Below are 16383 nucleotides of genomic sequence, written 5' to 3' on the forward strand. Positions count from 1 at the left end.
AGATGGGGACCTTTGCATAAAGTTTTGGGAGTCTGTCACATGGATACCACTGAAGCCAAGATGACTCTTCAGAGTCATCCCAAGCTCAGCCAAGAGGGCTAGGCCTCTGCACACCCAAACCAGCCAGTGGTTGGCCATGAATCACCACCCCCTGAGGGGCACTGCGTGACCAATTCCCCAGAAGGGGGCACTACTGTGAATTCACAGCAGGGATCTAAGCTGACCACAGTGCTCACCGCAACTAATTACAAGGAAAACATTTAGATCCAGGGTAAGGTGAATGAAATATGTCCATACACTGATCTGGCCCATTGATGTCCCGCACATGTTAGATGACAAATATATGCTCACAGATTGCAAGACCTGGAAACGAGCTGTGGGAGAGGAAGGGGAAGCCCCCTGGGACCTGAGCACCAGCCAAATTCCACCTACCCATCTTTGAGGCAAGCGCATCATCCCCACATTAGGGTCCTACATGTGGGGTGCCCCACCAACATCAGCTAAGCCCAGCCTAAAGGACTGCCTTGCAGAGAGTTGTGAGCTAAATAAAAGGTCACTGTTTTAACTCACTCCATTTTGGCGTGAGAGGATTGTTACATAGCAATAGATAACTGCTACACCAGCGCCCCACCCCCACCCCAGGACTAGGGAGAAGGTGTCACAGCCTTGGACCCCAAACCATGAGGAAGAAGCCTTCCTGCCACCAGCAGAGGCTGCCAGAGAGAAAAAGTACTTACTGTCGCATTTCATCCCCTGGTGGATGAGTCCGTACAGCAGGGAACCACAGTGGTCACAAAACGTGGGGCTGGAGTACGTGTGGATCTTAAATTTATGTTTGCTCCGGGGATCCTAAGGCCGAGAGAAAAAAACAAAAGAGGCCAGTGTCAGTGCAGCATGCTAAGGGGCCACACTGCGCCGAGTCACTAGAAACTCACACCTGCTGAGTATGAGTTCACCGCACCTGTTGGGACCCTCACTGGAGTCCTGTGTCCAGACACAGTGCTGCACAAATAGTCACTGAAGAAATGAATGGTGAAGACAGCTGATGGTTCCCATTTCAGCCCACCTGCACATCCTCCATCTGGACCCACCTGAGAACCAACCAACTGGCCCCTGCCTGCAGCGAGGACTCCAAGGATGGCAAAGCCTCGTGCCACATCAGTGAAACAGGCCTCCTTGCTTCTCTTTCCCACCCACTCCCTTATTCACCAAGCAAGCTTCTGGAGTATTGAAACACCCAAGTCTGGGCATGAAACATCCCTGTTTAGAGGCCATTTGCCAGTTCCTCATCACCTACAGAATAAAGTTCAAAACCCAGCAAATAGTCTGCAAGTTGTGGCTAAGTCTTAGCGTTCCACCCATGTCCATTCTTCCCTTTAACAACAGAATGCTTGAGTTGTAGGAGAGAGTATGGCCACCCAAATAAAAAGCACATTTTCCAGCCTCCCTTGCAGCTTGGTGCAGCATGGGGCTGAGTGCCCACGGATGGGATGCATGTGCTCCAGCGCCGTCCCCTCACAAGAAACATGCACGAGCCTCCCTGGCCTCTCTCCCCTGTCCCACAGGCTGGAAGACACTGAGAACTGGAAGTGGCCACTGGGACCCAAACTTTGTGCCATATATTGAAAGGACAAAGCAACCCAATCAGCTTTGGATTTTGTCCTCAAGCTGACACCAGAGCTGGGGGGAACCCAATTTCTGTCTTATCTGTTACTCTATTTGGGGACTACTTCTTTTTTTTTTTTTTTTGTAGAGACAGAGTCTCACTTTATGGCCCTCAGTAGAGTGCCGTGGCCTCACACAGCTCACGGCAACCTCCAACTCCTGGGCCTAAGCGATTCTCTTACCTCAGCCTCCTGAGTAGCTGGGACTACAGGCGCCCGCCACAACGCCCGGCTATTTTTTGGTTGCAGTTCAGCTGGGGCCGGGCTTGAACCCGCCACCCTCGGCATATGGGGCCGGCGCCTTACCGATTGAGCCACAGGCGCGAGCCTGGGGGCTACTTCTTACAGCAGTGTGCAGAGCTCCCTGACTGATAAACACCCCCTTCCAAACCTGAGTACAGGTTAAAGGCACAGACTTGGGTACACAAACTGTCCAGGCTCTTCTTAGCGGGGCAAGTTTGGGCAAGTCATTTGATCTTTTTGTACACTTTCATTTCTTTATCTGTAAACTGCAGGTAACGAGAGCTCACCTTATAGGACGGTTGGGAAGAATGAGTGAATTAACCTGTGAAGAGGTCTTGGCTTGCCTGGCACATGGCAAGCAGTGCAAACTTTTGCATTACTATCATTACTACTTCGCCAGCGTGGTGCCCAGAACTGTGTTCTCAGAACACAGAGCTCATTCATACTCCCAGACACGCCGTGCCCTGTGACCTGCAGACTGTACGTTTCTTCTTTAAGATATACTCTTGCCTCATGGCTCTTACTTCCCACCCCAGCCCCAAAGTTGCTTTCTCTATTACATTGTACATTGCCAAAGCTGATAACATAGGCTGTAGATTCTAACCCAGGGCCGACCTGACATCCTAGCCAGGGATGGGCCCATCAGGCCACAGGTTCAGCAGCTCTGCTCCCAGCCTCTGCTATATGCTACCCACTTCTCCCCTCATGCATTCATCCATTCACATGTATTTGCTGTGATGCAGGTGCAGGTGTCTCCTTTAATCATATATTCCAGTAATAGAGACAGAAAATGAATGAAAATGTAAGCAGATAAACAGGCACAGTAAGTAGACATTATTTTACATGCTATTAAAGTAATGAGTGTTTCCCCCTAAGAAAACTGTTCTTTTTAAAGTTTAAAAATAATCTTCTACCTACTAGAACTGCTAAAATTTTAGAGAATTAAAATGGGAGATACCAAGGGTCATGAAGACGAAAACACAACTGGAATCTCCCAGGAAATCCTTCTTCTGGATGAAATGAAAACACATCCACGAAACCTGTACTTGCAGGTTTATAGCCACTTTACTTAAAATAGCCCCAAACTGGAAACAGCCCAAATATTGTTCAATGTGTGAACAGATGAAGTGTGAGACATCCACCCGATGAAATGCTTCTCGGCAGTGAGAAGTAATGAACTCCTGATCCACGCCACAGCACGCGTGGGCCTTGAAAGCCCTGTGCTAAGGGAAAGGCGGTAAACACAAGGAGCTGCCTGCTGTGAGATTCCATCTACGTGACATTCTGGAAAAGGCAAAACTATGGGGACAGAAAACAGATCCGCAGTTAAAAGAGGTTAGAGGAGGAAAGGGTTTAACTATAAAGGTGTAGAATGCAGGACATTTTTTGGGGGGGTGGTGGTGATTGGAATAGTCTTTGTATCAACTGGGGTGAATTTTACTATATATTTTTAAAAGTATATTTAACTGCATAAAAAGCAAAACTAATTAAGCCTGATCTACAAAATCGCCAGTCACTGCAGGCTTTGATCGCCTTGTATCTTCTTGATAAGCTACAAAGCTTCTTTGATGACTTTCCCACCCTCTGCAGCCAGGCAGACAATGCCTTCATATAGTTCCAGACGGCCAAGTTTTTTTGTTTTTGCAGTTTTTGGCCAGGGCTGGGTTTGAACCCGCCACCTCTGGCATATGGGGTCAGCACCCAACTCCTTTGAGCCACAGGTGCCGCCCCAGACGGCCAAGTTTTGACAGATCAGGGGTGTTCTGCTCAGGCCAGCAGAACCTTGCGGTGCTCTCTGCATGCAGAAAGGCCCCGGCAGCCACCTGTCCTGTTCAAGGATGGAGGTGCTACTTCAGTAACAACAGTAGGGCTTAGAAATCACAAAACAAAAACTAAAGGCTCTCAGCTGTCAGCTGAACTAGTCATGTCTCCATCCCTGGGCAATGAGACTAAGTGAACACATCAGGTTCCTAGAAAGAAGCCCGCTGCTCTGTCACTGAGCACTTCCCTTTGTGCCTCATGAGTATTCACTTTAAAGTTGGGAAATGAGAGCTTCAAACCCACCTAAAAAGAAACCCCTGTTCATGATTGACACTGGCCTGTAGGGGGAGCTCTGGGCTTCTATCTCACTCCCCTTTTGAACCTCTAAGAAGGCCAGAGCTGATCTGGTTGGTTACATTCCACAGCACTGATTGGTGGAGGCCAATGGGTGGGGTCCAATCGTCCCAGTGGGTGGAGCTTACACAGGGATTACACATCTTTCTCATCTCTCACATCCTTCACTTCACCAAAAAGGCTGCTGGGTGTCAGTCTCATGGTCTTGTCCTAAGATGGCTGGTACGAGTGTCCTGGGCTAGCTCCACTCCAAGTCCTGGGGCAATTCTCTCTCTTCTCTTGGCTCTTGTGGCCCCTTTTGGGTTCCCTGTGTGTTGACTTTATTGAAGGGAGACTTACATTTGAGTTGGTGTTCAAATTTCCTTAGACCTACCTAGTATAGAAGAAAGTAGTTTCCAGAGGCCTTATAATAAAGCTCTACTTTAAGTCAGAGGGCAAAATGCCAACTAATAATAATTCATCTCTGTTAGTTTTACATTTTTCTTCATGTATATATGTTTCCTTGGGAGATCTTAAGAAGAATTCAAGCATAACTTACCAAACATGATCCAGAACCTTTTCCAAATCTACATATCACTTTAACAATTGTAGATAGGAAGTGGCCCAAAGAATGGAAAGGGCAAAGAAAATCGTCTACTGAGAGCTGCAATTGGATGCTGGATGTCTCATACACACACTCCAGGCCTCACGATAAGCCATGCGAAGGTGTTATTTGTTCCCATAAATGATGAAACAGACATTTATGAGAGAGTAACTTCACCAAGGCCACCCAGCTGTCCGCAGAGATGGCCAAGCTGAGAGTAACTTCACCAAGGCCACCCACCTGTCTGCAGAGATGGCCAAGCTGAGAGTAACTTCACCAAGGCCACCCAGCTGTCTGCAGAGATGGCCAAGCTGAGAGTAACTAACTTCACCAAGGCCACCCAGCTGTCTGCAGAGATGGCCAAGTTTTGAGAGATGAGGGGTGTTCTGCTTAGCCCAGCAGAACCTTGCAGTGTTCAGCATGCAGAAGGGCCCCAGCAGCCACCTGTCCCATCCACACCAAGTAACTATCTTTTCTCTCTTCACTCCCAACTCTATTCACAGTGCATTTTTCAGCTGCAGCGAAAATGGCACTTCATTCATTCATTCACCCGAAAAGTGTTTACTGAGAGCTACGTTCTTCCCAGGCATTGAGAATACAGCTGTAAACAAAGGAGACAGAATGCCTGCTTCTCATGGAACTTACTTTCTAGTCATAGAAACAAAAAAAGGAATCAACAAATGTCTTGCCCTCCCAAATCTCTGCATTGAAAGTGCGTGTTTAATTGCATCTCTCCCTCACTTCACTGCAAGCAACTTGAGAAAACTTTGCTCACCATTACATCCCAGAACATATATGGTCTTGTATATACAAGTGCTTAGTAAAACATTTAACGAGAGTCAACATTTATTGAATATTTACTCATGCTGGGAACTATTTTAAGGGACTTATCGGGCATTAATTCATTTAGTCCTCATAATAGCTCTATGAAGTATGTGCCATCTGTGGCCCCCATTTTGCAGATGAGGAAACGGAGAGCCCAAGAGGGGCAAGCACAGCATTTTGCAGTATTTGGCACACAGCAAGACATCAGTAACTTGCAGTGGCAGCTGTAGAGCTGCAATCATCACTGTTGGCCACTTAGAACCCCCACACCATGCACATGCTGTTTTAGGGAAATAACTTAGAGCTATGCCAGGTGGATCAGAGCCAGGCAGGAGACAGGAGGGCCAAGTAGGCAAGTAACACAGAAAAGTTGCCTTATGATTTATGCAGAGGTTGTTGGAGACTGCCAATCTTATTCCGCTGCCTCAGCCTCTATGAGGGATCACACCCAGCCACTACCCCTGTCCCTCAGACCATCCAGACAAACCAGGTCATTCCCCAGTTGATTCTGCCCTCTTCCCTCCTGCCATCTGGGAAAGCTTAGAATAAAGCCACAATCCCACACCTGGGGTCCTTGTAACTCCACAATCCTCAAGGAGAATCTTTCAGGGTACCTAGCCATGCCTGCTCAAGCCCAGTGCCACCTCCTTAAATGGGCAGCTCCCAGGCACAGTGCCCTCACTTTGAGACACCCACGTTTCCTGGATGCAGCTGGCTGGAGCAGGAGTGGATGCTTGGCTCAGATATCGTGTATGATGAGCAGCTGGGACAGAGGCAGTCGGTCCTGAGACCAGCAGACACGCAGCTCCAGGGCTGAAGTGGCGGGCTTCTTTCAATTGACAAATCATAATTGTATATATTTATAGGGTACAATGTGATGCTTTGATATATGTATACAATGTGGTATGATTAAATCAAGCTAATTAACATATCTGTCACCTGCTTACCTATCATGTGTTATGGTAGGACATTTGAAATTTACTATTTTAGTTATTTGGAAATATACATTATTATGGACTAAGGTCCCCTTGCTATCCTGTCTATCTGAAACTTTGAACCCTTTGACCACAACTTTCCATTCCCTCCCTTCCCGCCCATCCAGCCTCTGGTGACAACCATCATTTCATTATTTCTATGAGATCAACTTCATTAGATTCCACATGTAAGTGAGAGCATGTAGCATCTGCCTTTTGGACCTGGCTTATTTCACTTAAAATAATATCCTCCAGGTCCATCCATGTTCCTGTCAATGACGCGAGGTGCTGGTTTTTACAGTGGGTTCTCAGGGGCAGACAGAAACAAAGACAACGGTCACCTAACGGTCACCGAGGATGGAGCTCCCGGTTCCGGTTCCCCTCCAATTCCATCTGCCTCCCTATGTCCTCTAAATGCTTCAGCCAATCCAGGTTGGCATGCTCAAGCAGGGGTGAGAGTTAAATATTATGATGGCTTTGGCTCAGGGCCTGCAGGGCTGTGCTGAGAATTAACTCTTTAGTGGCCAGGCCATGGAAAGCAAGGGTGGGGAGGAGCTGGCAGAGGCAGGAGTGGGTGAGTGGAAAGTGGCAGGAGGCAGCTCAGAGAGCCCAGTGGCTATTTACCAATTGGTTTAAAAGTATTTCCATGTTTTTATAAGCGGTACGGAAGAGCCAGTCCATGCGGGTTAAATGTCAGTCCTGCCTTTAACCAAAATCTGTTCCCTTCCTGGCCTCTGAGGCTGTGGTTGCTGACCAGCCCTGGGATGAGGCTGAGAGTCCTCATAGCACTGGAGTCATAACTCTCCCCTGGTGTGGTTTTTGATCCCCTTGAAAGGCACCTCTGCTCCAATCCTTCCCTAGTCTCATCTTACAGTCAAGATCCCCCCACCATAGGCCACACTGGCTGACCCCTCTAGGCCTGTGCCATCCCTGTCTGGGTCTTTATTCATGCCCTGAGCCTGACCCATGCCCAGCTGGGTCCTTCTTCATGCCCAGAGGTCATGATCTGGAGCCCATGGCCATATCAAGCCTTAAAGCTATAGTTGGCTCATATGGTGCTTCCTAAAAATCTGAATTAGCTGACTGTATTAGAAGTCATGAAGCCCGGCACAGTGATTACGCCTGTAATCCTAGCACTCTGGGAGGCCGAGGCCGGCAGATCTCTTAAGCTCAGGAGTCTGAAATCAGCCTGAGCAAGAGCAAGATCCTGTCTAAAAATAGAAAAAATTAGCCTGGTGTAGTGGTGGGCGCCTGTAGTCCTACTTGGGAGGCTGAGTCAAGAGGATTGCTTGAGCCCAAGAGTTTGAGGTTGCTGTGAGCTGTGACATCATAGCACTTTACCCAGGGTGACAGAGTGAGACTCTGTCTCAAAAAAAAAGAAAAGAAAGAAAAAGTCATGAATTGCAGATAAAATGTAAATTTCTGTCTCCTTTTTAAAGAAATCACAAGTCGTGACAACACTGGACACACATTTCGTGGGCTGGGCCGCAGTTGCCCCCATTAGATGAGGGATGAACTTTGCACTCTTCTGTGGTCCCCACCGTTCCTGATCATCTTCCATTAGGCCTGCTTCACGCTTCCTCCTCCTGCCTGCTCCCCATAGGAATTGGGGATTGTGACCTCTGCCAGTCTCCCTATCCTCTTCCCAGTGGTCCTTTAGCTGGGATCCAACCACATGTGGCCACATCCCCTAAACTCCCAAACGAATTCTTCTGCTCAAATGCTCTCAGATACAGGCCTAAACTACTGCATCCTACCCCAGCCTCACCCCTGATGTGCAGTGTCCCTGTAGTTTCCACGTGATCCTGGCAAGATCCCTCTTGCCGCTATTTCATGTTTCTGAGGTTCTCTCTCCATCTGCTTAGTACTGGGCAAGCTTGGATTTCCAAGTTTCCTTTCACTCTGGTCCTGATTCAAGAGATTACTGAACAACAACCAAATAATCAGCAACTGTGACTTTTACTACCACTGTGAACTGAGCACATACTACCTGCCAAGCACAGAGCTAAGTGTTCTAGATCATGTCATTAAATTCTCATAATACCCCCATGAGGGAGGAGAGATCGCTATCTTGGCATTTCAGATGAGCAAACTGGAGCTTAGAAAAGGAACCTGTCCAAGGTCACAAAGCAAGTAAGTGAGAAAGCCAGCACTAGAATCCAAGTTTGTCAGACCCCAGAGATGTGCCCAGCTGGGTGGGAGCCCCTCAGTGTCATCTGCTGGCCTTCCATCATCCTCAGTCTCCCCAAAGGGTCCCCCACTCAGCAGGGAGTTACAGTGATGACACTCTTTAGCGCAAACACAACACCAGCAAGTGACAGGCCACTTGGGGTCCCCATGCCCTAAAGCCAGTCCCTAGCACCAAAGGCCTGGTAGGTCCTAGCTCAGCTTCTTCAGGTCATCACCTGACACCAGACAAGGGCAAATAACAAGGAAGGAAGCACAGGCCAGAGACCAAAGAGAAAAAAAAAATCTTTAAACCTCTAAGTCAAAACTTAAAATAGGCTCTCTTGGTCTGAATGGGCTGTGTGGCTTTGTCCACAGGTGGGTTGAACTCTGGCAGGAAGAAGGAAGCTGAAATGGAGCACACAGGCAAAGAAAACACAACCCAGTGGTGTCCCTTGGAGGAGGAAGTAAAAGTGAGCTCAAATTTAGATTGTCATGCCTGGACATTTACAGGTTACAAAAGTTCCTAAAGGTCCACTCCCCAGGGAGTGGGTGGGTGCAGCTAGACCAAAGATACCAGGGGGAAATACTTTCAGAACAGAGGGAAATTAATGAGCACAGTCCCTTAAGTTACTGTGTGACCTCAGACAAGTGACTTAACCTCTCTGAATCTCTGGTTCCTCATCCATAAAATGAGGATAAGAGTACCCCAAGAATGCTCACTTCCTAGATTGGTTGTGATGCTAAAATTCCCAGCACAGTGCCCTGCACACAGGCAAGCTCTTCTATTTTATTATCCCAAAGGGAAAAAAAATAATCACGATGACACTTCCCAAACTTCTGAGCCATCGTAATTTTGCATATCTACATTCCATCTGGAGTATTATTTCCAGGTGGATTTACCTGACACTCTTCTTCAACTCTGCGCCATTTTTACTTAAATAAACCTATTTTTAAATGAAACTCTTTAAGAGTATGAGTTTGCAGAATCAATGTGCAAACTATAGGTTTTCTAATATACCTTAAAATGAAATCGACAAGGCTTAAAATGAAATTTAAAAAGTGTTCATCTCAGGGTGGCGCCTGTGGCTCAGTCCATAGGGCACCGGCCCCATATACCGAGGGTGGCGGGTTCAAACCCAGCCCCGGCCAAACTGCAACCAAAAAATAGCCGGGTGTTGTGGCGGGCGCCTGTAGTCCCAGCTACTCAGGAGGCTGAGGCAAGAGAATCGCTTAAGCCCAGGAGTTGGAGGTTGCTGTGAGCTGTGTGAGGCCACGGCACTCTACCGAGGGCCATAAAGTGAAACTCTGTCTCTACAAAAAAAAAAAAAAAAATGTGTTCATCCCAACAGTTTCTGCTGAGAAGCTGAAGAGAAACATACACGTATTCCTAGTTGTTACCCTGTGGGGACAATTCGCCACTACCTTTCTAAATTATAAATGCTTTTTTTTTTTTGAGACAGAGTCTAATTATGTTGCCCTCAGTAGAGTGCTGTGCCATCACAGCTCACAGCAACCTACAACTCCTGGGCTCAAGCGATTCTCCTGCCTCTCCCTCCCAAGTAGCTGGGACTACAGGTGCCCGCTACAACGCCCGGATATTTTTTGGTTACAGCCATCATTGTTGTTTGGCGGGCCCAGGCTGGATTCGAACCCACCAGCTTAGGCGCCAAGCCTACAAATGCTTTTAAAAAATTAAATATGCGTTTCCCCTTTGACCAGGTCATCCTATCCTGAAGATAAACATCTGTAGGAAATAATACAAATACATGTTTATTCATTCATTAAAGCGTTGTTTATCACAGTAAATGATTTTACACAGTGTCATTGGAAGTGACCTGCTTAAATAAATCAGTGTACAGCTAAACAACAGAAGACTACTCAGATATAAAGAATTCAGACGTTCTCCACATTAAAATGGAAAAATATCAAGGGTATATTTTTTAAATGAAAATAAAAAAAATAAAGTAGCATGTTGCATGCTACTTTTTTGCATGAGAAAGTGAGGTGAGATAAGAAAGAACGGTCTTAATTACTCACACCTCTGGAAGGGTACACACAACAAAACCTAATGAAAGTATTCATTTGTGGAGGCAAGAGAGAGCAAAGTAGACAGGGAGTAAAACTTCTCAATTTATAACTTTCTATAGCTTTAATGTAAAGTAGAATATTTTAGGATGTGTCTGTGTACCACAGAAATCTCATAGCCATTGCCATGCCTCCCATTACAAAGGAAAAAAAAGGCAGAAAAATCCCCCAAATAAAAAAAGAAAAAGAAAGCAGGGAAACCTCAATTGAGAATGGGTGGACTGATATTTTGTGAATATGAAATGTGTATAATGTTAGAAGCTGTAATTACACACACACACGGCTCAGTTGAAAAGCGGACACTATAATTTGGTAAGGATCTTTCATTTTGTTCCTGGAGAAGAGAATGAATAGAACTGATAAGGCTGTGTAAACGTCCCCCGCCTGGTGACAGCTCACTCATGTGTCTTGATACACCAGGCCTTCTTTTCACCCCGCCCCTTGGCAAATAAGTAATTGTTCAATTCGAAGGACAAGCTTCTATTGCGTAAACTTTGGTAGAATTTGAAATGTGGTTTCCTAGGTTCAGATCTGGGTTATAGTCAATGTCAATGTTACAATTTAGTTAACAACCACATTCAAGCTTAACTCCATCTCTGGCAGTTATTAGTTTTTTTTCTTTCCTCATTTGAAAAAGGCATAACAATATTAATGAGAGTTCAGTGGAGAGACTGTATGGAAAATGCCTTTAAAAAAATTAAAAATGCATCACTAGTGAAAACAAACATCGAATAAATATTCATTGTTCTCCTTGTCTGGCTATGTTATACGTTACCTATTCTTAAATTCAAGTTTGCTTCTAATTACAAATTTACTTTCTTTTTTTTTTTTTTTTGAGACAGAGCCTCAAGCTGTCACCCTGGATAGAGTGCTGTGTCATCACAGCTCACAGCAACCTCCAACTCCTGGGCTCAAGCGATTCTCCTGCCTCCGCCTCCCAAGTAGCTGGGACTACAGGCACCCACCACCACGCCTGGCTATTTTCTGGTTGCAGCTGTCATTGTTTGGTGGGCCCAGGCTGGATTCGAACCTGCCAGCTCAGGTGTATGTGGCCAGCACCTTAGCCCCTTGAGCCATAGGCGCCGAGCCACAAATTTACTTTCTAATTAACAATTTTTCCTATGTATTAATTAAACCTATTAACCATTAACCTCTGATGTGTGTGGTAAACGATTTCTCAGTTTTTCATTTGCCTTTTAATTTTGTCCTTGTTCTTTTTTCTTTTCTTTTTTTTTTTTTTTTTGTAGAAACAGAGTTTCACTTTATCGCCCTCTGTAGAGTGCTGTGGCCTCACACAGCTCACAGTAACCTCCAACTCCTGGGCTTAGGCGATTCTCCTGCCTCAGCCTCCCAAGTAGCTGGGACTACAGGCACCTGCCACAACGCCCGGCTATTTTTTTGTTGCAGTTTGGCTGGAGCCGGGTTTGAACCCGCCACCCTCGGTATATGGGGCCGGCGCCCTGCTCACTGAGCCACAGGCGCCGCCGATCCTTGTTCTTTTTTCAACATATAACACAAGTGTGTGAGTGTGTGTGTACGCATGCGCACATGTTTAAATAAAGGGCAATTTCTTTTCTTTTCTTTTATGGTCTCTGCCTCTGCCATTATATTTAGAAAGTCCTTCCCGGTATCTTCTTCCAATCTTTTTGCAGTTTCACTTTTTTACATTAAAATCATCATTTCCCTTGATATTCGTTCTAGCATGAGCTCTGAAGAAAGACCTTTATTTCTTTTCTTAATGTTTAGCCGGGTGGAACAACAAATGTATAGAATGCATCTTTTGACTGCTGATTTCAAATGCCTTTTTATCATAGACTAATTTCTTACGTATCCTTTGTTCCTGTTTAAATTTCCTCTCATGCTCCACTGATCTCTCTGTTCCTGCCTTTGAACCATACTATTACAGGGCGTACGTCAAAGGTTTATAAGATCTCAGGAAACATGTGTATTGTACCCACCCACCCCTCCCCCAGCATTACTGTTGGCTCTCAAATTTTTCTGAGTTATTCTCATCCATGTATTCTTCCAGATTGCATTAGAAATACCTATCTTTGTCTGCCCTATTTATTGCCTCCTTCTAGAAAAATTCCAAACCAACAATACCAGCTCAGTGGGCAGGAGAGCATCTGACCACATGCTTCTAGCCAGTGCTAAACAGACCAAGGGATCAAGGTCTGGTCAGTGATGTGCAATTTGTGAAGGAAGAAATGTGCCAATCAGAATTCAGAATAAGAAACTATGAAGGCTTGGCACCTGTAGCTCAGGGGCTAGGGCGCCAGCCACGTACACCGGAGTCGGTGGATTCAAATCCAGCCCGGGCCTGCCAAACAACGACAACTACAACCAAAAAACAGCTGGCATTGTGGGAGGTGCCTGTAGTCCCAGCTACTTGGGAGGCTGAGGCAGGAGAATAGCTTAAGCCCAAGAGTTGAAGGTTGCTGTGAGCTGTGATGCCACAGCACTCTACCCAGGGCAACAGCTTGAGACTCTGTCTCAAAAAAATAATAGTAATAACTATGCAGAACTGGGTGCTGTAGATGAGAAGGGGGGTGCTGTAAAATGCAGAGTGGAAAGAGAGAGAGAGACAGAGTCCATATGTCATTTTAGTCTTTATGTCATTATGTTTTCCAGAAGAGGTTTTTTCCTCCTAACTTCTTAGTTAGGGCTTCCATATTGATTCCTATGTATTTTACCTTCTTTATTGCTATTTTAGCTGGGATCTTTTTCCTACTTTATTTTAATGGGTCATTGCTAAAATACAGGAAACTTATAGTCATTTATATGTTTATTTTACAACCAGACATTAGTGAAAACACTTGGTGAAGAATGTTTGGTTATTTCCTTGGGTTTTCCAAGTAGACAATATTTGCCATTCATGTTAAGCTAGTTGTCTCCACTCCAGGCTTTATAGCTGTCATCTCAGTGAGTGATCTCAATTCCTTAGGCAGGCTAGCAGTTTCTAACCTGGGCGTGCCATCCTCCATAGCATATGTAAAAATCTCTTCCAGAGATGTATTTTCAATTCTCTCTCAGAACTCTGATGGGACTCAGCCATGGTGAGCCACGATTTTGATGGGAATGAAGTATCCTCAGAACATTAAGAGCTGGGATGAACTGGGGACCCCGGGCCAGCCCTCCTGACGTCATCCCTAATTAACCTTATTTGCTAACTGGGGATGACAATATTTATTTTGTGGGCTTGTATGGGACTTACAACCTTCACAACAATTGCCTGACACAGAGCAGATACACAATAAATACAGCTCTTACTACTGTTATTAATTATTCATCGTCCCTGCCCAGGGCATCCCTGTGTCTAATGAATTATAACTTTTCAGTAATAAACCCCACATATGCTCCTACTTCTTAGCCATCAGTCTTGATTTCTTGTGCTCATTCCCTCCCCTAAAGCTAGAAACCATCATCTACTTACAGAATATTTGGTGAACACTTTGCCTCTGTCAGGTGCTGATGAGCAAAATCAGACAGGGTCTGGCCTCGTGGGTTCCCCAGCTAGTCAGGAAAAGCTAGTGAAGAAGCATAAACCAATGTACACTCCCAACTGCTGCAAAGGAGCAGCTCACGGTTTGGAAGGTTTCTAATGAGGCCGTCACGGGGTCAGAGGTTGGGGAGCTGACCTGAGAAAGTGAAGTGTGAGCTGAAATCTGAAGGCTCCGAGAGTAGAACCAGGCAAGGGCCACTCGGGAGGAGTAACTACTCAGCTGCATGGGGTTCTGCTTTGGCCCAGGTAGGTGTGGCTGACACTACCCCCACTGCCACCTGCCTGGCTTCAGTCTCTGCCTCAGCCTTCATGTCCAGTTTGAACCCTCAGGCAGGAGACCCCAGCCCCCATGAGAGGGAGTTTAGTACAGCGATCACAAGTCTAGAGGCTCCAAATTCAGTGCCAGCTGTTTGAATTCCCAGGCATGCAGCCTTCAGCAGGTTACTTAAGCTATATGAGCCTTTATTTTCTAACCTGTAAAATGGAGTCAAGAGCTGTCATGTGGAGAGAGACACTGTAACAAAGCAGCGTGCAGTGTAAGGCCAGACTGTCTGGGATTGACTCCCAACTCAATGACTTCCTAGCTGTGTCACTTTGGGCCGGTTACCCAACCTCTTTGTGCTCAGTCTCCTCATCTTTAAAATGGAAATAACAATAATAATAATAGTACCAAATCCTTATAAGACTGTGAGGATTTAATATTTGCGAAGGACTCAGCACCAGGCTTTGCACGTAATATGCTCTGTGTATTTGCTGAATATGATGAATGTACCTTCTTTCTAGATTTGTGAGGATAATAAACTCATGATTATAATACCCAGCTTAGTGCAGTGACTAGTGTGTAGTATGCATTTGATAAATATTAGTTTTTAAACAAAAATGACTTCTGTGGTCTCAGGCAAGTTGCTTCCATGGTCTGGTCTCAGTTCCCCCTTCAGAAAACAAAGGGGTTAAGCTGGGTATTCCCCAAGGGGCCTGCAAACTCTGGTCTGGGCTGTTCACAGAGTGCACCCCGCCTCTTCCCGTGGAGGTTGCAGTGTGCACTCATTCTCAGAGTGCACAGTAGTTGTTTCAGGGAGAAGTCACACTGCAACCTACTGCACCCTCACATTATAAATAAATCCTCCATCACCTGCAAAACACACACACCCATCTCCTACCTCCCCGCCCCTGCTCCCCCAACAGTGCCATGAGCCAGCCCAGGGATGGGGCCTGAGCACCCCTCTCTCCTTGCTGAGTAGGAGTTGCTCAAATGCAAGACCATAACACAAGGTTATTCATCTTGCAAAGCCGCTGTCAGCTTGGTTTCCAGGTGCAGCGTGGGGTGCCAGCTTCCTAATGCCACCCTCTGTTGCAGAAGCACTCGGCACACCCTAGTCTGTGTTTCAGGAGAGCAGAAAGAACCTTTGTGTCAAAGGACATGGTGAGTTTGTGAATTAGTGAGGAGCCTCCTGTTACTGCAAAGGAGGCTGCTGAAGTGAATGTCTGTCGGGCTGCCCTCCACATCTGGGCCTCTGGTTGTACCTTGTAACCAAGTATCAAGCAGGTTCTGACCTTCATGATTATGACCCTGAGAAACCATGGTCCCAGGCCACTAGGTCCATGCAGACAAGGGTCCTAACTGAGAAAGATGAACTGAATCTGATATCGATGGGTTTTTTTTTGCAAGTCTTCATTCCACCTTTCATCCCTTACCAAGAATATCACCAGGACACCTCTCTGTTCAACAGTTATTGAAAAGCTATCATGTGCATGCATTGTCCTAAGCATTGAGCGATCAAGGGCCAGAGCCCCACCTTCAGGGATTTACAGCTCCCCACGGAGAGGATAATTATGATTAGGGATAGAACAGCTGACAGGCGGGGCACTCTCCTACCAGGCACACCTCTCGGGGCCTTACATACCACTAACTTATCTGAGCCTCGATGACCATGTGGAATAGGTTTATTGTTAACCCCCTGTTACAGGAAGTAAGAAGTTAAGTAATTTACCCAAAGTCACAGAGCTAGAGATTTGGACCCAGCATTTGAGCTCTTTTTTACCATGTAAGTAAATGTAAAGATGTCCCTATGATGCATTATAGCAAGGAGAGGCATGTGGTGCTGTGAACACAAAATATCAGGGATTGACCCTGTCAGGGACGTCAGGGAGGGCTTCTCTGAGGAGGTGAGGCTTGAGCAGTGGCCTATAAGATAAGCATGAGTCAACCAGGGCTCTTAACCT

General features: G+C 46.1%; 1 protein-coding gene across 2 annotated transcripts in view; it reads right to left on the minus strand.

The window, feature by feature from the left end:
- Positions 1-16383, minus strand: part of PRKCB (protein kinase C beta) — a 347453-nt gene that overhangs the window by 166599 nt on the left and 164471 nt on the right. For both annotated transcript variants that reach the window (XM_053555824.1, XM_053555826.1), the window contains exon 4: positions 738-849. In XM_053555824.1, the coding sequence (XP_053411799.1) occupies positions 738-849 (112 nt within the window). The remainder of the gene's footprint in view (positions 1-737; positions 850-16383) is intronic.

The sequence above is a fragment of the Nycticebus coucang genome, chromosome 12 (assembly GCF_027406575.1).
Source record: "Nycticebus coucang isolate mNycCou1 chromosome 12, mNycCou1.pri, whole genome shotgun sequence".
NCBI classification, from domain to species: Eukaryota; Metazoa; Chordata; class Mammalia; order Primates; family Lorisidae; genus Nycticebus; species Nycticebus coucang.